The 24,715-nt window shown below is 34.6% G+C and overlaps 1 protein-coding gene across 2 annotated transcripts in view; it reads right to left on the bottom strand.

The window, feature by feature from the left end:
* CDH12 (cadherin 12) overlaps positions 1-24,715 on the bottom strand; it is a 541,757-nt gene that overhangs the window by 67,805 nt on the left and 449,237 nt on the right. For both annotated transcript variants that reach the window (XM_023738882.1, XM_004384606.3), the window contains exon 6: positions 15,415-15,602. In XM_023738882.1, coding sequence (XP_023594650.1) covers positions 15,415-15,602 — 188 coding nt within the window. The remainder of the gene's footprint in view (positions 1-15,414; positions 15,603-24,715) is intronic.

Here is a 24,715-nt window from a genome sequence, read left to right as displayed (position 1 = left end):
CTCTGTCCAGAACCCTCTGTTGTGATCCCAGTCAGAGCAGTCAGCGGTGGTAATTGGGCACCATCTAGCTATCCTGGATTCATTCTGGTGGAGGCCTTGGTAACTGTGGTCCATTAGTCCTTTGGACTAATCTTTTCCTTGTATCCTATTCTCTTCATTCTTCCTTGCTCCCAAAGGGGTGAGACCAGTGGAGTATCTTAGATGGCTGCTCACAGGCATTTAAGACCCCAGATGCTACTCACCAAGGTAAAATGTAGAACATTGTCAATATAAACTGTGTTACGCCAATTGAGCTAGATGTTCCCCGAAACCACAGTCCCCACAGCCCTCTGCCCAGCAATTCAGTCCCTCAGGGAGTTTGAATGTGTCTCTGGAGCTTCCATGACCTTTCCTAGAACTTTCTTGTAATGCATCTTTGGATAGGCTCAAACCACCAATCCTTCAATTAGCACCTGAGTTTGTAAATCCTTTGTACCACTCAGGGACTCAATTCAAACTCAATTCAAAAGACATATAAAAATATATTTTCTGTTTATGTAAACTTTAAATGCTCTATGAATGTTAAACAATATGATTTTTCTATGATAGTGATCCCTTACTTCTAAGACTTAAGTGCTAAGCTGCTAACCAAAAGGTTGGAGGTTTGAACCCACTAAGCAGCTCTGCAGAAGAAAGACTTGAGGATTTGCTTCCGTAGAGGTTACAGCCAACAAAACACTACGGGGCAGTTCTATTCCGTCACATGGGGTAGCACCCAACAACAACTTTTAAAACAAGACGATTCTGACTTCATGACCTTCTTGGTCCGTCTGCCTACAAAGCAAATTGAGCTGCCCTGTCTCTTGTGGGCTCCCTCTATGACCCATAATTACCATCTATTTTAGAATGCATGTAGGAGTTGATCTAGATTGTTTCTCAAAACCTTCCCTACTTTCTACTAGACAATGAAATGCCTCTGATTACATGTATGATTAGGCAAGTTCTCTTCTAAGTATAATTTTAATTTTATTTTCCTATCTGCTTACACACCACAGCTATCTGGAAGAATGTGACTTTCTACTGAAAAGTTCATTTCAAGTCCAGAAATGACAGGACAATTGTGAAACATTTTCCACGTGTTTTAGAGGAGATCACAAACAGTTTCTGCATTTTAACAACTCACGGCCTGTCACAGCAGGGAATTATTTGGTGGTCAGAGACATATAGAGTGAGGTGAATGATTCTTTCTGTATATATAGATTTTTTTTTCTTTTTTTGCTACTGAGATCTTATATTCTGGAGCGATCAAAAAACTGGAAGAAATTGCAGGTGAAATGCCACAATACTATCCTAGCTGGACTTACTTTATCATGACCAATGTCGTTAGAGCATGTCACTTTATAAAATATATAGTATAGCTCTGAAAGACAAAAGAGAAGCAATACCAATCTCTGATCTCTCTCTAGCTAAATTTACCTACGCGGTTTGACTACCCTCTGTTTTGGAGGTGGTGGGGGGAGGCAGGATGGTGCTCGGAAATGACTTGTTCTAATTTGAAAATCAATCAAAAGTCTGACATTTGAGATAAATATAGAAGAAACTGGAAGATATTTTTAATGTTAGAAAGTGAACCATATCTTATTATAGAAATCCATTATTAGGAAGTTGAGCCATTTTAACTCTCACGAAATAAATAGAAAACTTTGTGGCATTGCTTGACCGTTCAATTTTATGAACCATTCTAGAATGATAAGATAATGATTGATTAAAGATAATTTAGTTGAGTAACTCCTCACTCCTTAGGATATTTTCATAAAGAAGCTTAATGAGACAAGGATTTTCATAAAACAAATCATATTTTAGGGACTTGCTCAGTAAGAAACCATAACTATGGAGAAATAGACTGTGCTATACTTCATTATTCTCCAGAGAATAAAAGGAGGGATTGGGAGAGAAATCATCTTCTGCGTCTTTGTTTTTAGCCACTTTCTCTGCTCTTGCCTTCCTGAGGTCTCGAACTGCTGACCTTTTAGTTAGCAGCCAAACACTTTAACCACTGTACTGCCAGGACTCCTTTCTTGAGGTCTAGGTCATAAATAACTACATAAAATGCTACATGCCAAATTATTTTCTCATTTCACAGATGAACAAAGGGGGAAAATCAATTTTTGAAATTCAGTGAAGGAGAATAACTCCATGGACTATTCCACGTCTCATCATGCTTCTAGATAATGTTGAGTGGAAATCAACGGTTACAATTACAGTTTTGAGAATTTGAACACCAGTTGTGGTATGCAGAAACTCAAGATAGCCCCAAGATTCCTGCTCCACTATGACCCACACCCTTGTATAATTCTCTCCCCTCGAGTATGTGAGGGACCTGTGAATTTAAAAGGATATCAACCCTACGAATTTATTGCATTTTATTTTAGAAAATATGCAGCTATAATTAATTATCTTAATCACCTGACAACGAGTTAATCAAAAAGATTTTCCTTGAAAGGTCTGACTTAATCAGGTGAGCCTTTAAAAGAAGGGACAGTGGCAGATACTCTCCTGCTGGCCTTGAAGGAGTAAGCTGCCATGTTGTGAGACGAGGGGCCCATATGGCAAGTGCCTGAGGGTGGCCTCTAGGAAATGAGAGGGACCTTTGTCATACAACTGCATGGAAATGAATTCTACCAACAACAAGTAAGCTTCAAAAAGGACTCCAAACCTCAGATCAGGACACAGCCACGGCTGGCATCCTTGATTTCAGCCTGGTGAGGCCCTGAGCAGAGGACTCAGGTATACTATAACCTGACCCACAAAAACTGTGAGACAATTGTGTGTTGTTTTAATCTGCTACGGTTGTGGTCAATTGTTACACAGCAATCGAATGCAAATATACCAGCCGTGGCCCAAACAATCACCAACTGTAACAAAGTGAAAGAGTAAGAAAGATGAAATAGAAAGGAAAACTGACAGGATTTAGAAGATGGACATGCCATTAAGAAAAAAAGATGCTAAGTAAGCAATTCTGGGGCTTTAATATTGTAGAGCTAATTTTAGGAGGGAAGTTCCTAGGTGGAGCAAATGATTAAGTGCTTGGAAGGGTGGTAGTTCAAATCCACCCAGTGGTGCACCAAAAAACAGGCCTGGTGATTTGCTTCCAAAAGGTCAAAGCCTTGAAAGCCCTATGAGGCAGTTCTACTCTGCACACACGGGGTTGCCATAAGTTAGAATCAACTTGTTGGCAACTAGCAACAACAATAATTTTAGGAGATATTAACAAAAACATATTTAAAAAAAACAATATTTTGTAGAATAGAGGAAGGAATAAAATTAAAAGTCTTACAACTAATGAAAAGAAAAAAAAAAGTAGGAAAACCACCCAAAATTTCACTAACAACTGTCCTGCAAGAAAAGGACCATGATCTCATATGATAAATTGCAAAAAGGCATGCTTAAAAATAGAAGTGGAAGCACGTATGAGGCTTATTCATTCCCCTAAGGTGAGTAACCATAGGCTTCAGAATTACACACTGAATTGAGAAAATGGTAAAAATCCAGTTGATATCCTTTTGGATTATCTTATATTTGTACCTATCATTCTAAAAGGAGCAAACCTATGTATACAACATTTAGCAAAAGCTCAGAAGAGATAGTTGAGCCTTCTTTGTCCCACAAAGACTGCATCAAGCTCTACTGGGCTCTCTTCTGTGCCTCCCCTTGTGTTCTTGAGCTACAGAAAAAGTACAAGAAATTCTCCACCTTCAAACTAGCTTAGAAGGAAAAACAAAACCATACCATACGATATGGAAAGGAAGGCAAAGGAAATTCACCTGAAATTATAAGCACCAATGCAAGATTCTGGTCAGAAATGTCTGTGTTATCCTTGAGGTAAATTAAAATAAAGAAATATGACATATATTCCAAACTAAATTTAAAAAAAAAAAAAAAAAGCATTGCCATCCAGTCAATTCTGACTCATAGTGACCCTATAGGACAGAGTAGAACCGTCCCATAGGGTTTCCAAGGAGCGGCTGGTGGATTCCAACCGCCAACCTTTTGGTTAACAGTCAAATGTTTAACCACTGTGCCACCAGGGCTCCAATGCCAACATAGTACAAATAAAATTAATACTTAGCCCAAGAAAGAAAGGAATATTCCTTTGAGAAACTAGTACATTGAAGAATATAACAAATAATGAAATTTGGATAACAAGTAAAGGAATATTAGCACTCAAAAGTCAAATGATAAGACAACTGAATAAGAAAGAAAAAAATTACAGAAATTCAGAAAAGCCATTATATATGCAGAATTAATATAGAGAGACATAATATATACAGAATTAATAAAAAATTAGAAATAATCACAATTAGCATTCTTTAAAAATAATGCAAAACAAAAAGATAAAATATTCTATAATAAATATGCAGAGAATTGATATCTTTGAAATAAATTAAAAATATAAAAATAGGTAAAAATGTCTTAATAGAAAATAATCAGAACTTTTTTTATATAAATGAACAGCTGAATCTCTGTATCATGTTTCAGGAGGGGATTGGGTGAAGTAGTATAGATGATGGATGATGATTCTTGAACTTTAAAAATAAATTATCAGAATTAAGATGTATTCAGTCATCCAGGAAAAAATATATTATCTCTATAAGGGAAGAGGCTGGCCACATATTCCTCTCAGCAACTCAATTCTAGCAGTCAATGGGACTATGTGTACAATGTTCTAAGGAAAAGTAAGCATTATCCAAGAATAATATACCAGTCAAGCTTTCTTTTAACCATAAAATCAAGAGACAGACAGTCTTTAACATGTATGCATTCAGAGATTACAACACATGTGAAATCTTTTTTGGGGGAAATGTGATGAGAATATCCATACAAGGGATAAATTTAATAAAAAGAGGAGTAGTAGCAGTAGAAAGAGGGGGAGGGAAAGGGAGGAGGAAAAAGAGGAAGAGAAGGAGAAGTAGAAGCAGAAGGAAAAGGAGGAAGGGAAAAGGAAGGAGGAGGAAGAGAAGGGACAGAGACCCTCTAGTAAGAGAACTGATTGTGAGCTTTACTAAATTTGTTTAGGAAAATAAAACGTTTATGTTTTTAACCTTGAAAGCTAAATGTTCATATATAACTAACAATTTTGGAAGGTGAAGGAGAGGATAGCATTTAAGACTAAGGAATCTTTGATAGCAGGAGAGTAATTAAATAATCTAAAATTAAGAGAGGTAACTAAAATACTAACAATTCTAACATCATGATTTTCATTTTTATTCACAATTATAGAGAGGTCTTTCAGGAAATAGTTTCATGAAGAAGAAATATTTATCTGGTTTAAAAATGGAAGAACATTTAGTGTCAATTTTTTCTTCTGTTGAAATCAAATGCAATTAAATATCACATTCTTCTTAGAACTTGAACATGGTATTTACTGTATTTTATGAATAAAACAATCCCTTTTGTAGATTCTCTGTCTCTCTCCCTCTCTAATCTATCTTTCTATCCTTCTATTTCTAAATAAGCATAGATGAATATATGGAATGTTTGCCCAATGTTAACAATAGATACTGAGATATAGAAAGAGTTCATTCCTCTTTACTTTTTGCTGTTTGATATTGTTTCAATTTTTATGATGAACATATACCCTTCTCACAAACACAGTAAAGTTATAAAAAATATATGTCTTTTAATAATAAGACTCTACACTCTCAATAATGTAGTAGGTCTTAATGATCAATGGAGAGAAAAACTGTCAATGAATCCCAATGATTTATCTTAATCAGACTAGACCCCTTTCAAGAGGAATGGTTAGAAAATTGACTTATATCAGGCTAGACCAAGATGAAGAAGAAACACTAGGAACAAGCCATTGTAAAGTAGATTTATCATACGAGACTGAAGTATAAACATGAGATTTTCAGAACAAGTGGCATCATTTTAAAAAGAAAACCAAAACCCAGCTCCCATAAAGTCAATCCTGACTCATACCACACCTACAGGACATAGTAGAACTCCCCCCATAGGGTTTCCAAGGCTGTAATCTTTACATAAGCAGTCTGCTACGTCTTTCTCCTGCAGAGCAGCTAGTAGGTTCAAACCTCTGACCTTTCGGTAAGCAGCCTAGAGCTTAACCACTGAACCACCAGGGCCTCTCAAAAAGAAAGCCGAATGTCCCAAAACTTAGTTTTCTGCTCAATATTGTAGTTAATTCATTTATTTATTTCTGTTAGCACTTTTCCATTCCAGTAGGCAATGATTTTATAATTCTACCACTACTCAAGTCACAGGAGCCCTGGTGGTGCAGTGGTTAAGAGCCTGGCTGCTAACCAAAAGGTTGGCAGTTTGACTCCAGCAGCTGCTCTTGGAATTCCTATGGGGCAGCTCTACTTTGTCGTATAGGGTCACTGTGAGTCAGAATCAACTTGATGACAATGGCTTTTTGTTTTTTTATATAAGACATATATTAAAGCACCATTAGATGATGTCTACACCTCCGTTAACTGATTAATTCAAATCAAGTTATACAAATCCTTAAATTGACATTAATTGAATCAAGTATTGGCTTAGATTTTACTGTGTGCCTCAGGATGTTTTAGAAGCTGGAGACAGTGGTTAACAAGTTAAATAAGGCCCATTTTCTCATGGACCTTATAGAGAGGGAAGGCACACCAAAAACAAGTAAATAAGTACTTTTCAATTAGTGATGAGTTTTATGAGGAAAATAGTCAGGGTAATGAGGCGGAAAATTACCCAGAAGGAGACCATAACCCAGAGCAGACAGAAATGCAGTTCTGAGATGAGAAGGACCACTCATGGGAAAGTCACAGGGGAGTGAGCCTGACAGAAGGTACAGCAAGGGATCTGTTTCTGAGGCATGTTATTCCTCCTCTCAACAAATATTTCTTGAGCATCCTACTATGTACCAGATAACATTATAGATGTTAGAGCTGTACAAAGCACAGAAAATTCACTATCTGCATGGAGCTTGTTGTCTTCTTGATGTGGATAGTCAATAATAAGATAAATAAGCACACTATGTAGCATGTTAAAACTAAAATAAGCCAGTTGTTGTCAAGTAGATTCTGACTCATGACAACCTCATGTGTTTCAGAGTAGAACTGTGCTCCATGGTGCTTTCAGTGGCTGTGATCTTTAAGAACTAGATGGCCAGGCCTTTCTTCTGAGGTGCATCTGAGTGGATTTGAACCTCCAACTTTCAGTTAGTACCTGAGTGTTTAACTGTTGACGCCACATGCAGTCCTACTGTAGCATGTTTAACCAAAAACCAAACCCATTGTCACCAAGTAGACTGTGAATCATAGTGACCCCATAGGAGAGTGTACCTAATGCTGCAATCTTCATGAAGTAGACAGCCACATCTTTCTCCCAAGGAGCCACTGTTGGGTTGGAAATGCTGACCTTTCAGTTAGCAGCAGAGCACCTAACGTCTGCAAAACCAGGGCTCCTTCTGTAGCATGTTAGGTGATGATAAAATACTATGAAAAAATATGACTTAAAACATGGATAAGGAGGGTGTGTTATGTTTATCAGGGGTAGATGCTGAGAAGGTTTGTATGTGTGTGTGGGTGTGTGTTGAGGGGGAGATGGGAGAGTGTGTGTGTGAATATTTGGTGGGGAGTTAGGGAAGTGTGTGTGTGCACACACGCACGTGTATGTGTGTATGTTGGAAGATTTGGGGGATAGTATATGTGTCAGTATGTGTGGGGGAGATGGGGGAGAGTGTGTATGTTAGCATGTGTGTAGGAGCAGTGAGTAGAGTGTGTCTGCATATGAATGGGAGGTGGACTGGAGGAGTTTGAAAAGTCAACGTGTCAAAACTGAACTTACAAGCACCATGTCTTTTTTCTATTAACTGCCTCGGTTGGTGGCACCACCATCCACTAAATCACCCAAGATTTAAACCTTCAAATCATACCTGACATCTATCGTTTCTTTTTGGACTTTTCTTAGTCCCTTTATTTCTCTCTATCTTTATGTTCCATGTACTAATTTAAGCTTCATCTCCAATAGCATAAAGCATTTATATAATATCCTAATTCTAGAATATTATAATTATTGTTCCCTCTCTCAAACTTCCATGAAATGGCTCCTCTAAATGAAATGCTACTCTCCTCTTTAGAACCATAGAGTTTTCTGTCACCTCCAGCAATGGTTTTCCAAACAATGGATCATGGATTAGCTACATCAGAATCATCTTTTTTTTTTTTTTCCAAAATACTATGTGATTTCTCCTATCCATGAGCCTGCTGAATCAGAAAACTCTGGACTGAAGCCCTAAAATCTGTAGTTACATGATCTAATAAACTTATTATATCTTATTTCTCAGTGTGGGGACAACTCCCCTACAATAAATGTGGAAGCTTCTCCGTGAGCCCTACAAAATCTTCTGTGGACTCCGTGGTATCACTCCAGAAATGCTGAATCACCTGTGACTACTCCATAGAAGACATTATTCTTACCTTTGTGTCCCTCTGCTAAAATGTCCTTCCCCCAAGTTTGAAAGAAATGCTCTCTTTTTATTAAAACATTGTTAATTTACTATTTGACAAATTTACTAACTCCCGTTAACGAAATCTCTCTTTGCCTGGACTTAGATCTCAATCAAGCAATAATTATTATTGTTATTTTTTAATCTCATCAATAGTTCAGAGAGGATTCAGCTCAGTATTTTCCTAGGAAATAACAGATCAACCAACAATTATTTGGTGGATAAAAGTCACTAGATCAGGTGAGAATGTACTTGTATCACAGGGAAAAAAACATGAAATGTGTCCATTCTTACAATCTAGATTTTAGTTTTGACAAAATTTCAACAATATTTGTTTTAAATGAAAAAAACAAGCTTAAAAGAACAATTGGATAAGCAGACCAAAAAAGGGTTTTATTAATAAATAATACTTAAATGAGAACACATCCATGTCATACAATTTATCTCTAAATAAATTAATAGGAGAACTATTTATTAGAAAAGCACTTTTTTTTTTCTGTAAGCAAATTATTACTACACTCCAAGTTTTTGTGGCACTGTGCAATTTAGATAGTTTTAATGAATAAACGTAAGAATTATGGGCATTATAATTACGCCTGCATTTTAACATTAGTAATTTCTGGAACAAGTTCAATAAATAAAAGAAAAGAGGAGGGGGGACATTAAAAACACTTCCAGTGCTTTTAGATACAGATTTCAGTGTGGTTTTTCTTTTCTAAAAATAGATCTCATTAACTATTATAAATGTTTAATAGTATATAATAGCATATAAGTAAAATATATGCTTCACATATGCACAGTAAAAACCATGAACTTCTGGGGAGATCAATTATCTTTTCAGCTTCCTTGAATGATCAGTTTCACATTTTCATTCTAACCTATATTGTTCTTTGCAATAGTCAAAAATATATGCTTTTCAAATATGTATATAAATAATGACAAGCTGTGTGAATTTTAAATAAAGTTGCCTTTCTTCTCTGAGCTTCAGATTTCTCATTTGTAGAATCAGAAGAAAAAAAAAAAACACAAAAAAACACTTTCTAAATACTTTCCATAATATGAGAACTTTCTATTCCAAGTGTGGACTAAGGGAAATAATGCAACAGAAATTAAAACACTAAACCAACATAAGATATTTGTTCTTTTTACTTAACAAAATTTTCAACATCCTGTATTTTCTAGGCCTTTCCTTTAGCATGAAGACACAAATACAGACGTGATTAAGACGATTAAGCACCTCTAAAAGAAAGAAAAAAAAAGTTGCTGTTGAGTTAATTCCATAGGGTTTGCAAGGCAGGAATCTTTTGGAAGCAAATCACCAGGTCTTTCTTTTGATGCACCTCCAGAACCGCCAACATTTCAGTTAGTAGTCAAGTGCTTAACCATTTGCAGGACACAAGGACTCCTAAATACCTCCTAGAGCTTAAAATATAGTAGGAAGGATCTAATGTATTTAAAACACGAATGCCATAAGTATTATGGCTGCTTTGACAGAAATGTCGACATTTGGGGAACAAAGTAAGGAGTGATCAACTCTGCCTGAGGGACTCAAGAAAGAGGGCGATATGGGAGACAGATGTTTAAAAAACAGGAAATAATACATTAAGAAACCCATGTGGGCAGGGCTTTAGATGCAGAAGGATGAGGAGAAGAGCACCTGTGGTAGATTTGGTGTAGTAGGAAAGTTGTGTGTGTGTGTGTGTGTGTGTATCTAAGAGAAAATAGAAAATGTGTGTTTACTCTTTATCTTATAAGCAAGGAGAAACCAGAAGAGAGTTTACGTGCAAGAATAAAATAAACAGATTCACGTGATTGACCATTTACTCCCAGAGGAAAGGATAAATTGCAGGAAGATAAGGTGTGAGGCTTGGAGAACAGCCACGGTGGCTGTAGTTAGCTGCCGTGAATCCGGCCCCTAAAATAGTATAAAGGAACAGCTATGACGGCTGTAAGTCAAACCACTAGAAGAAGAAAGGGGAAATTTTAACCCATGTTCTGGAAAATTAATGGCCAGGCTTTGAGTCTAATTTGACAAGAGGAGGCAATGGGTAAAGAAGCAGAGTAAGAAAAATCTTAGATTTCTGGTCTAAGGACTAATTAGAAGACGGGGTGTTACCCAAAAGGGAGAAAATATGAACAGGCCCACTTTTATTAGGAGAAGAGAAGGAATTTGATTTCAAACATTTTGAGCTTGAAGAGACTGCCACAGACAGTTAGAAATGTCTAAAAAATGGTAGAACAATTCACGATGTTACGTTGATTTGGGGCTAAATTAGAGTTGATGAGAAAGTTTAGGAAAGCTAGGAAGGTTGTATAAGAAAGATGAAGACTCAAATTAAGAAAAAAAAAAACCCAGCAACATAGTATTTATGCAGACAAGTAAAAAACATGACTTATTTTTCTTTGAAATTCTGAACGTTGCGGTAGTTAAAAATAGTATGTTAAACTTAATAGAGGTGCATACTTCACTGTATAAAATAGATAATTCAAAATTTTTTTTTCATGTTGTGAAGAGTTATTCAAGAATTAACCACATGATGGTGCCCTGTTGTCAAATCACTTGATGTGGAGTCACTGCATTGCCACTTGCCAGGACTGCGAAAAGGAAGTAACTGAGTGTTACTGACTTACTGGACACAAGTTAAATACAAATGGGACCATTTGAGAACTTAGCCTATTTATTAAAGGGTCTTTGTGAAGAGGAGCATCTTTTTATCTCTTGTATTTTTAAGGAAAAAAAAAAATCTGCTTTGGATTCAATGCGATCCTGTATTTACGTTAATTTGAGATGATAAAGTATTGCCAAGTAACATCATATTAATAAGGTAAACTCTAAGGTGATTTTTGTTAACTTCAAAAAGTTGTACTTAAATTTTAAAATAAAAGAAAATCGGTTGACCATTTTGTATTGTAAACAGTAGTTCTTAGTTCTGGAACTTAGTAGTTCTAATTGTTACTTTAGTAGAAAGGGGATGAAACTATTCTAGAAATTAGGCAGGATATTAAAATTGGTCTTTTGCATGAGTATTAACTCACTATTTTAATTGCCCAGATTTCTTAATCAGTGACAAGAAAACCATAGTGGCTCTATATAGATACTTGGATTTTCAGCCCTTGAATATTTTTAATTCATATAATTTTATATGTTTACTTATATCCAATAGGTATGTATTTTAGTCTCACTTATTCAGTAGGGAAAAAAAAAATCCACTGCTTAAAAACATATATTTTATTTAGCTCTTCACTTAAGAGTTATTTTTTCAATTGAAAACATACTATTCTTTAATTTTAAATTTAACCTAGTTCCTAATTTTTAGATGAAGTGAATATTTTAACGAGTTTTACTTATAAAAATTAAAAAAAAAGTATTGTTATATATATGTAACAACACAGGGAATTTAAAAAAAATTTTTTTGATCAGTATAATATGATAAAAGTAGAGTAAGAATAGTTTGTTTTTATTTTTTTAAACCAATATCTTATGTCTTGGAGAGGTGTATAAAGTTTCATAATGTTATTTTAAATTCAAAGCGACACGGTGAAACAGCATTCTGTCACAGTGCTCATTAAGTAAACCCAAGTTAAGATTAAAAAAAAATAAAAGGAGTAAAAATGCCCTTTTTCATCCTTCTCAGCTCATATAAACCTGACCATCTTTTTTTTTTAATCCACTTAGACCCTCCTTCTATAGAAGAATAGGAGAGAGTGGGATGGAATATTAAAAAAATAGCAAATAAACAAATCTGAAGATTAAAAATAAGGAAAAAACATACTTCCGAGAACTTTAAACAATTTAATGTATTTTAAGTGAGATTAAAAAAAAAAAAACTCTCTGAAGACAAAGCATATCTTGCTTCTTTTTCTCCACTGCATCTCAAACACTGTTTGCCAAAATATTAAAATAATTGATATTTAAAAATAGCTATTTATTCAAATGCAGAATGTAGATTTTGGGACTTTGTATCTAAGAACATAATTCCTATATGAATTTGATTTTATGTCACATATTTTGCATTGCAAGTCTATGCTGAAATACTGAAGGGAAAACTTAAAAACTAATTTTAAGATAATTAGAGAAATGAAAAGTTATACTTGATTCTTACATACGTATTTATTATTATACACTAATTCTTCAAGGACTCCTAAAGATAAATTCAAGGTAAGGATTTCTGAGAACTCACTGAATATATGCATGAATAGTCTTACAACAGAGTATCTGAAAAAGTACTGTGAATTTAAACAACTGCAGTTATTTAAAGTAATTTTGAATTTTTCAAGAGTTTATTCAACAGAATATTTTCTCATTGCATTTGCATTGAAGCATACTGTCATGTTTAATCAAGTCAGATATCTACCTGCGGTGTGCATGCGTGCACACACACACACACACTTTACAATATATAAGACAGATAGATAGATTTTAAATTTTCTTGCAAAAAATGCTTTCTTGATACGGTTTTCAAGTTGCATTTTTTTTTCCCAAAAGAATAATAGATTGGTAAGTAAGGATTGTCTCTGGTGGATCCTTATTTAGAGAGTAAAACAAATTACAGCACTGGAAGCAAAATCCATGTATTCTATCAGGTGTTATAATTTAGCAGATTATCAAAAGATGTATAAACATATACATTGGCTGTTACTTAAACCCAGCCAGACTCTCCTCATGTCTCACAGTCTCTGTTGCTACCTACATCAGGTTTCACGTTACCGTCAACTCATTTCTGGATTATTTCTATAGTCTTCTAACCGCTCCTATTTCTATCCTTACTCTTCTAGTCATTATTCTCCTCAGAACATCCAGAGAAATCCCCTGAAAAGATCATTTATATCGGCACCGACCCTTGGCCTCCCATCTCATGGTCTAATCCAAAGTCCTTGATGTGTCCTACAAGACTCTCCATGACAAGCCCTTCTTCTCCTTCTTTGATCTCATCTCTGCCCACACTCCCTTTCGCTAACTGTATTCCAGTCCCACTGACCACCTTGCCCAGACACTCCCACTTCAGAGATTTTGCTGTTACTGCTCATCCTTTCTGAAATGCACATCCCCCAGACACTGCATGGATCACCCCTCATTCCTTCAGGTCTATGCTCAAATTTTAGCCTAACATAGGTGTCTTTTCTGACTACCTCACTATAAGAGAGTTTCTACCTGTCACGATGCTTGTTATTAGCTCACCATGCTTTACATCCTTGTACTGGAACTTATCAATGCTCATACCCATTGCCATTGAGTCGATTCCAATTCATAGTGACCCTAAAGGACAGAGCAGAACTGCCTCATAGTGCTTCCCAGGAGTGGCTTGGTAGGTTTCAACTGCTGACCTTTTGGTTAGCAGCCAAGCACTTAACCATTGCACCAACAGGCCTCCATCAGTGCTCATAAACAAAAACAAAACAAAACAAAAAACATTGCGGTAGAGTTGATTCCAACTCATAGCAACTCAAAGGACAAAGTAGAAGTGTCCCATAGGGTTTCCAGAGAGCAGCTGGTGGATTGGAACTGCTAACCTTTGAGTAAGCAGCCTGAGCTCTTAACCACTGTGCCATCAGTGCTCATGTTGATGTTGTTATGTGCTGTCAAGCCAGTTCCAATTAATAGCGACCCTGTGTGCAACAGAAAGAAACACTGCCCCGCCCTGCGCCATGACCACAATCATTGTTATGCTTGAGCCCATTGTTGCAGCCACTGTGTCAATCCATCTCATTGACAATCTTCTTCTTTTTCACTGACACTGTACTTTACCAAGCATGATGTCCTTCTCCAGGGACTGATCCTTCCTGACAATATGTCCAAAGTATATAAGACATAGTCTTGCCATCCTTGCTTCTAAGGAGCATTCTGGTGGTACTTCTTCCAAGAAAATTTGTTCTTTTGGCAATCCATGGTATATTCAACATTCTTCGCCAGCACCACCATTCAAAGGCATCAATTCTTCTTTGGTCTTCCTTATTCAGTGCTCATAGTGATGTTTAATTTACTTGTTCATCAACTGACTGCTTCAATGGAAATGGAAATTACTTGAGTACAGGGAGTCTTGCTTTTTCACATTTATACACTTCTTACCCATGCCACCTGGTGGCACAATGGTTAAAGCGATCGGCTGCTAACAGAAAAGGTCATTTGCTCAAAACCACTAGTGGTTCTGAGGAAGAAAGATGTGGCAGTCTGCTTTTGTAGAGATTTACAGCCTTAGAAACCCTATAGGGTCCCTAGGAATCTGAATCGACTTGATGGCAGTGTCCCCCCCGCAATTGCCACAACTCAACAAAAGAGAAAACTACATATGCTGAATGCATGAATGCAATGATTTCTTTCTAAAATTTCAACTGACTTTGCTCTGCCCTTGTGCAACCCTGTTCTGCATTTACCCATTTAATCTGGTTAAAAGGCTTTCTTTCACCATTCACCTTAGTTTTTCTCCCACTAATTCTTTTTGCTTTCTTCCTTATGATCCCTACAAACCTATCATTATCCTTTCAGATTTCTTCCAGTCCTTCAGTGATTAGAGCTTATCGATATTGGGTTTCCTTTACCATGATTTCAGCTATCACCAAGAATGTGTGAATTACATATTTATATTTTCAGAAAAGTTATAAATGAGTCAAGACCAGTGAGGCTGGAATTCACTTCTGAGTCTTATTTTTGCATTAAAATTTTTCTGTGTTTATAACCAACTTTTAAAATTATCATTAAACTCTGCTAAGATTAAAAATAATAATAATAATCAAATTAATAGACTTGCTCATTAAAACTCAACATATATTCCTGCTGAATCACAGAATAAAAGTGCCTTTGGAAGTAAATACCTCATGGTTATTGAATCTATTTTTGTTTTTAATAGAAAAAAAATTAAAATTATTTGTCATTTTAATTCTCATTTTTTCCCTTCTTTAATTATACTCAACTGTCTAAAAGTTTGTCTGTGTACCTTTTTCAATTTGATGACTCCTTCTTGCGTATCCTCATCTGTGACGATGTCAAACAAATTTCCCCCATCTCCTGGCACAATATTGTATTCAATTTCTGCATTTTTTCCAAAATCAGGATCCACAGCTCTTATTCTTCCGATAGCTGAGCCCACAGGGGAAGACTCAGGAACTTTCAGATGGAAGATGCCTGATAAGACATATATAATTTGCATTGACAGTGGAGTTATTAACGTATCTAGTAAGATTACTGGGCTTGAAAATATAGTTTATAGTAAGCAAATCAAATTTACAAGACAATAGTGCAAAATGGAAAGGCAATATGCTGTCACGTTAAAGATTATCATAAGGAGTACTAACTTCACTCTTCAACAGGTCCTGCGCAAGAATTTTAATTAGGCATTATATAGAGAACAGAGTGTGTTTAATTAATACTACTATGAACAAATATTTCCCATGCCAGCAGCATCAAAGTGTGCCAAATATCAAATGTGAAGGCAGAAATGCCAAGGAAATTAACTAGTATCAATACAACAGAATTCAAGATGCAAGACATAGATAGATAGATAAATACTTAGAGATTTCTAGAAAATTAAAGTTTCCTAAAGCTGTTTAATAAATATAAATCATTAAGCTAAACATGACTGTAAAATGAACCGTATAGTTCAGCCAAAATTTGGGAATCTATGATGGATTTAAAAGCATTATGGATTAAGATTCAACTCACGTTTAGTAAATTTTTAATAGGAACTTCGCTAGGTATTTTCACACACATTTAAATCAGAATATATAGTTCCCTCAAGTTTTTTAGCATTTAAAAGAAAGAAGTAAAATGCTTATTTTAAATATATATGTATATATATACATAGATATGTTTTATATATATACATAATGGGATGTTTCATAAATATATATATAGATATATAAAACATATTTGTAAAGTATAACATGAAGGAAAATACATAGTATATGCTATTTTATTGATACCTAATCAAAACCCAAACCAAAACCAAACCTGTTGCCTTTGAGTCAATTCCAACTCATAGCAACCTTAACGACAGAGTAGGACTGCCCCATAATGTTTCCAAGGAGTGCCTGGTGGATCCAAACTGCCAACCTTTTGGTTAGCAGCCATAGCTCTTAGCCACTATGCCACCAGGGCTTCCATACCTAATCAAAGCAAGTGTTAATACATTAAACACTGTTCCCTTTAAACCAAAATAAAGAGAGGAAGAGAATGGAAAAAAATAAAAATGAAAAAGCAAAACTAATACACTCACACAAAACGTTTACATTTTGATACTGAATTTCCAGTTATTAATTTCGATTAATGTACAGTGAATTGTGTTTTCCTGCAGGTAAAGCAATTGCAGCAATTCATTGGTTTTGGACTTCTAGTTAGTTATAGAAAGGTTTTTGAAATGTTTGGTGCATGGTGAAGTTCATTCAACAAACCACATTGCAATATTAGAATTAATTGCTTCACAATCTATTAGAAAATAATTAATCACCTCTTGTGAGCTTCTGCCAAATACATTCTTGTTCTCTCCCACTTATTGTTAGAGATCTTGTAATTCTTTCACATTTAGTTTCAAAATTTGGGATCAATAGCCTTGGAAGCAGTTAAACTTACCACGTGTCAAAACACAAAACAAAAAAAGACAGCATTTGGTGCTGTAATTATGGTAAAATCAGCGTTATTTGTAATCAATGGACATTACATAGATGCAGCACATATTTGGCCTCAAGAAGGATAAGTACTCACCTGTACCTTGTCTGGCTCAATGTAAGAGACACAGGCATATTTTACAACGATCCAAAATAATAATATATAATTAATTTAATTAATAATATCTTCATTGACGATTTCAAGTGTCTACTTACGAGAACAAATTTAAAGGAATAAATAAATCAATAAATCTACATAAGCAAAATATGCCAAGTAGCAATGATGTTATATAGACATTAGGTGTTATAAAAACATTATGAAAAAATCTCAGTTAAAAATGGTCATGTTAATTGTTCGAAAAGGCAGCTTCTAAGAGGCCAGGATTGTGTTTCATTAGGTTTTATTTCCTAAGCATCTAGCACAGTGCCTGTCGTATGGAGGTGCTCAGTGCTTGCTGAACTTAAAATAGGGTTTGAACTTAAGGCCCCCAGAGCAAAAAGGACATGATAACAATAATAATAATATTGATGATAAGAATAAGTTGCTTTGCTTTTCCATTGTCTATAAAAGGATGAAGACAGTTGTTCAAGAGGAATCTTTATGATTTCTAATAACTAAGATTACTTAAGCAGAAGCTTAACGTGACTTTTGCACCCTACATTCTTTTGAGCATAAGTGCTTCACAATAGCTAGATTTGACTCCATCTATATTTTTTCAAATAATAAAGCTATTAAGAATAACAACTTACTATAAAATTTGGAATTTTTGTTTCAACATTATGTACATTTTGCTTTATAATATATAGATTGTATATATATGTATATATATATTTAACTCCAAAAAGTAATTTGAATAGCATCAGATAACACAGACTAGCAATGGAAGAGTTCCTTTCTCAAGACAATCTGCTGAGATATCAGATTTTATTTTAAGTTTTATTTGTTTTATTTGTTTTATAAAAGAATGTTTTATGAGAACAATAACAAGAAATGTAAAGACAACTATTCTCTGTAATACCGTATCAAAATAAATCAAGTAGTGGTTTTATTTATTTAAATTTTGCAGCATGAATTATGCCCTCAAATGTTATTAGTATTCAATGGCATTGGAAAACTGTGGTAAATTAAGATAGTTGCATTGTTAAAAAAGATGGACTTAATAATATTCCACTAATATACTTCCCCCTAAAAAAATGAAGATATAATGGAAATCAAACATAGATTTACCAGTTACATCTTTTCTGTGCCTTGAGGTTTTACCATATATAAAGCACAATTATAGAGCACTGAATTCTCTAGTCTTTACACAGCAGACATACATTTTAGCAAGGTGGAAGCCACTCATGTTCATTAAAGCAAGTATTTCTCCATAAAATATTGTAGGTGATAATAAAGTCTTCAGAATATGGAACAAGTCAGAGAAACTATGCATTAGTCATGTCAGATTGTTTAGGTTCCATCGGTTTATTTCCAACGACCTGACATTTTATCATTTCTAGAAACTCAACAGCAATAAAGCTGGGGTCATTCAGATTAATGCAAAGCTCTGAAGTAATCTCCAGCTGTGCCAAAGTCGGATAGCTTATGATGTACTATGTAATTACACTGCCATCATATTCTAAGCACCCCACTTTTGAAGCATATGAAACATCTTAATGGCACTACCTGTACAACACAGATTAAGAAATAAAACAGTTGACAAGAAATTATTCACAGAGTCAGTAAGAATATACACTTACATATTCATCAAGTAAACAAACTATGCTTAACAAAAATGACCATTTTCCCATGGAAAAGGAGAGTGCATTGAACTCAGGTTGAATTTTAGGGGGAAAATTCTATAACTCCTTACTGATAACGTTGTCTGTTAATTTCAAAGGCCAGAATATCTATTACTCAGTTATAGGCTAAGCGGGCATCCTCTTAGTAATTATATCACTTGAAAAATTATACTTAGTTTATACTATAATTATTAGGACTCAAACCATGGGGGAAGGAGGCATTCATTCATTCATTGTTACCTAAAAAGAAAGGATAAACAATATATTTTTCTTTCCATTTTTTTTTTGAAGCAAGTTCTAACTGTTGATAAAGTCACCAAAAAATATATCTTCACTCAATAAAATATAAATTAGTATGTTAGAATTGACTCAGAGAGAAAGATTATATGAGCAGAGTAAGTACTTTAAGTGAAACAATAAATTATCCAATACCAGTAACAACTCATAATCACTCAGCAATGTGAATAGCAAGTAATAAGAAGATGGATTGATCCACTACAAATTAACTTTTGAAATAAATTGTATTTTATGTTGATAGTAATAACTAATCTAAAGTTACTCAGAATCAATATATAAGGAATTGCTCAACTTCATAGAAAAATTATTTATACCCTACAAGTAACTAATCCATAAGTAATTAAGATTTAAATACTAGAATTCTAGAAAAAATGGAAAGTTAATGTGAAATTTATTTCAAATTGCTATGTTAAACATTTTTTTATGATCTTGAAAAAAATTTCTGAGACCACCTAAATAGATTATTACTTGACAAATTAAATTTCTATTTAAACTTCAGAAAATAAATATATATTGCCACTAAACCGTTGATTCAATGATTGAATTCAGACATTGAATTGTTCAAATAGTGATCACACATAGTTTTTGTGCATTACCATCTAGTGACATGGGAATACAATTTTGCTCTAGTAATATTTTACTTTTTAAATTAATATAATAATAGCATGTAAAATGGTTTTACCTTTTTATAAAAAAAAAGAAAGAAAATGAAAGCAAACAGTATTATCTGTTTGAGTAAAAGGGAATTTTATAGAATCTGTGTACCTGTTTTAGCCATTTGTTAGCTCTGTGACCTTGGGCAAAATATCTGTTTTTTCTTTTCCTGATATATAAAATTGGTATACTATTATACCAATAGATATACAGATATTTTTTTCAAGATCTTGAAAAATGTTTAACACTTATCAATTTGAAATAAATTTTACTTTAACGTTCCATTTTTTCTAGTATTCTAGTATTTAAATCCTAATCACTTACGGATTATTTACTTGTAGGGTTTAAATGAGTTTTCTATAGAGCAATGACATGTATCAATTCTGAGTAACTTTAGTTATTACTATCAACATAAAATAAAATGTATTTCAAAAGTTAATTTGTAGTGGATCAATCCATCTTACTTCTTGCTATTCATATTGCTGAGTGATTATGTGTTGTTACTGGTATCGGATAATTTACTGATTCACCTAAAATATTTATTCTGGTCATATAATCTTAATCTCTGAGTAAATTCTAACATATTAATTTATATTTTGTTGAATGAAGATAAGTTTTTTGGTGCTTTTATAAAATGTTAGAACTTTCTTCACAGAGGAAAAAAAAGGAAAGAAAAATATAGTGTTTATTCTTTCTCTTTAGGAAGAAATGAATGAATGAATGGCCCAGTGGTTAATAGCTCAGGCTGCTAACCAAAAGGTCAGCAGATTTAATCCACCAGCCACTCCTTGGAAACCCTATGGGGCAGTTCTACTCTGTCCTATAGGATTACTATAAGGTGGACTCAACAGCAACAGGTTTTCGTTGTTGTTGTTGTTATTAAGAATAATACTTACCTTATAGCTTTGTTTTTGAAAAGGCATTCATAGATTAATGTCTGACAGCATTATATATGGTCACTAGTTAAATTTGAAAGAGTATTTTATAGATGATCTTTCTATATAGTGTGTTCATTTCCTACAGCTGCTGTAAAAAATTACCACAGACTGGATGCCTTCACACTACAGAAGTTTACTCTGTCACAGTTCTGGAAGCTAGAAGTCTGGATTCAAGGTGTTAGCAAGGCCACATTCCCTCCAAGACTCTAGGGGAGAATCTGTTCCATGTCCTTCTTTTAGTTTCTGATGTCACTGGTAATCCTTCATGTAACTTGGCTGGTACACACATCACTCAAGCCTCTGGCCCAGTCATTGCATGACATTCTCTCTATGGCATTGTATCTGTATCTCTTCTCTTTTCATGAGGACACCAGTCATATCGGATTAGGGTGCACCCAAACGACCTCATCTTCTCTTGATTGTGTCTGCAAAGACCGTTTTCCAATAAGGTCACATTCACAGGTACCCAGGGTTAGGATACTAACATATCTTTTTGTAGGACCCAATTCAACCCATAACATATAATACTTTTCTATAGTAATGGCAATAGACAATAGAAAACTGCCTGTAGTTCTGGATATGACAGAAAGCGAGGCATAAAAAGAGTTTTGAAAAGGTTATTTCATTTTAAGCTAAATATTTTTTCCATATCTTAAAAATCGGAGGGTACAGGAATGAAAATATTTCAATGTGTGAAGAACATTTCCTGCCCTCTATTTTCTCAAAAGCCTGAGGCTGTGAGTATTTTCAGTAAGCTCAAATTAAAGTAATAGAAATATAGTCCACAAGGAAAAAAATCCTGATAATAAAGTTGGATTCAGGCTGGATTTTAGTGAAGCATACTAAACATACAGTGAATAAAATCTCTTAGTAATGACAGAGAAATTCATTCTTCCTAATTCTTAGGGTGAGCTTATAATCAACAAATTTTGGGAAGTGTCAAATATTTGGCATCAAAATTTTTACTGAATCAGTTAAATTACTTCACTTTTGAAAGATTATAATTGCCAAGTCTAGAGTTTATTAATTAACCATATACATAAATATGAATTGTGATGAACACAAAATCCAACATATTAATGGGTCATGTTATATAAATTATATGTAACACTGGCAATATTTCTTTCCTCTGAGCAATGAGAAATTTATTCCTCTAAAATTTCTAGTTCTGAGCAACCAAACACAACACAAAAACTTAGTGCTTGCTTTGACGAATTGTCTTTTTAAAAGTAACTTTTGAAATTAATTTTGTTTTATGTTGATAATAATAACTAAGGTTACTCAGAAACAATATATAAGTCATTGCTCAACTTTACATAAAACTTATTTACATATTAAAAAAAAAAATCATTGCCTTTGAGTTGATTCCGACTCATAGCTACCCTATAGGAAAGAGTAGAACCTCCCCATAGGGTTTCCAAGGAGTGGCTGGTGGATTCGGACTGCCGGCCTTTTGGTTAGTGGCCAAATGCTTAACAATTGCGCCACCAGGGCTCCTATTTATACATTACAAGTAACTAATTCATAGGTAATTTTGGATAGTAGATAAAGTGTTAAGTCTTTTGATATCTAGATTATTGATATTTGATTCAACTAAAAATATTAATAGACTCCATCATGGAATTATGAGGAAAAAAAAAAGCAGTGTGTATCCTGATGGATATAATCTAGTGAGAGGTATATAAATTAAATCATCACACAAAGTAAAATACAAAATAACATCAGTGCAATAAAAGAAATACCTACAATTCTTTACAATTATTATGACATTTATGCTAAGAGTCTGAGCTGAGCCAACTAGGCGATGCTGGGACTTTGGGGTGAGCTGGTCAAAGACATTCCAAATAAAAGTAACCATATAATAAAGCAGATGTGTCGAGAGTCTCCTGCCTTACCAGTTCGATTGTTCAATTACTCCTAATGCAACCTATCATCTATAACATAAAAAGTACCTCCGGTATATTAATCCTTCTATGTCCTTCAATCCATTATCTTCTCTCTTTCTTCTTACCTCATCCAACCAAAACATACGATTTAACAACTCAGTATTATATTAACCTGTAGTCTGTACTTGCATGTGATATTAATTATACTGTTACAATAATTTCCACATTCCATTAGATCACCTTTCTTTGGAATGGGCACCCATGGATCTCTTTCAGTCAGTTGGCCAGGTAGCTGTCTTCAAAATTTCTTGGCATAGATGAGTGAGCACCTCCAGTGCTTAATCTGTTTTGTTTGAAACATCTCAATTGGTATTCCATCAATTCCTGGAGGCTTGCTTTTTGCCAATGCCTTCAGTGCATCTTGGATTCTTCGTTCAGTACCATTGATTTTTGATCACATTCTACCTCCTGAAATGACTTACCGTTGGCCAGTTCTTTTTGGTACAGTTACTCTGTGTATTCTTTCCATCTTCTTTGATGCTTCCTGCATCGTTCAGTATTTTGCCCATAGATTCCTTCAATATTGCAACTGAATACTTGAATTTTTTTCTTCATTTCTTTCAGCTTGAGAAATGCCCAGCTTGTTCTTCTCTTTTGGTTTTTAACTCCAGGTTTTTGCACACTTCATTATAGTACTTTACTTTGTCTTTTTTGAGCTGCTGTTTGAAATCTTCTCTTCAGTTCTTTTACTTCATTTCTTCCGTTTGCTTTAGCTTCTCTACATTCAAGAGCACAAGAGAAAGTTTCTGAATCTCTTCTGACATCCATTTTGGTCTTTTCTTTCCTGTGTTTTTAATGACCTTTTGCTTTCTCTATGTATGATGTCATCCCACAACTTGTTTGGTCTTTGGTCATTAGTGTTCAATGTTACAAATCTATTTTTGAGACCATCTCCAAATGCAGGTGGGATATACTCAAGGTCTTATTTTGGTTCCCATGGACTTGTTTTAATTTTCTTCAGCTTCAACTTGAACTTCCATATGAGCAAGTGATCTGTTCCGCAGTTGGCCCCTGGCCTTGTTCTGACTGAAGATATTGAGCTTTTCTATTGTCTCTTTCCACAGATGCAGTCCATTTGTTTCCTGTATCTTCCATCCAGTGAGATCCACATGTTTAGTTGCTATTTATGTCGTTGAAATAAGATATTTGTAATGAATAAGTCATTGATCTTGCAAAATTCTATCATGTGATCTCTAGTGTCTTTTTTATCACCAAGGCCATACTTTCCAACCACAGATGCTTCTTCTTTGTTTAAAACTATCACATTCCAATCAATAGTAATTATCACTGCATCTTGATCGCATGCTTGATCAATTTCAAATGCAGAAGTTGGTAAAAATCTTCAATTTCCTCATTTTTGCATTAGTGGTTGGTGTGTAAATTTGAATAATAGCTGTATTAACCAGTCTTCCTTGCAGGCATATGGATTTTATCCTACCACTGATAGCGTTGTACTTCAGCAGAGATTTTGAAATGTTCTTTTTTTATGATGAATGCAACATCCTTCCTCTTCAATATGTCATTCTCAGCATAGAAGATCATATGATTGTATGATTCAAAATGACCAATACCAGTCCATTTCAGCTCACTAATGCCTAAGATGTCAATCTTTATTCATTTCATTTCATTTTTGATAACTTCCAATTTTCCTAGATTCATATTTTGTATATTACATGTTCTGATTATTAATGGATGTTTGCAGTTGTTTCTTCTCATTTTGAGTCATGCCACATCAGCACATGAAGCTCCCAAAAGCTTTAATCCATCCATGTCATTAAGGTCACTCTACTTTGAGAAGGTACTTTTTCTCAGTCATCTTTTCAGTGCCTTCCAACCTGAGGGGCTCATTTTCCTGCACTATATTAGACAGAGTTCCACTGCTATTCATAATGTTTTCACTGTCCGAATTTTTTTTAGAAGTAGATTGCCAGGCCTTCTTCCTAGTCTGTCTTAGTCTGGAAGCTACGCTGAAACCTGGCTACAGTGGGTGACCCTGCTGTTATTTGAAATACCAGTGG

The sequence above is a fragment of the Trichechus manatus genome, unplaced genomic scaffold, assembly GCF_000243295.1.
Source record: "Trichechus manatus latirostris isolate Lorelei unplaced genomic scaffold, TriManLat1.0 scaffold00124, whole genome shotgun sequence".
Taxonomy (NCBI): Eukaryota; Metazoa; Chordata; class Mammalia; order Sirenia; family Trichechidae; genus Trichechus; species Trichechus manatus.
Note: the sequence above shows the minus strand (reverse complement) of the source record. Positions and strands in the feature narration are given on the sequence as shown.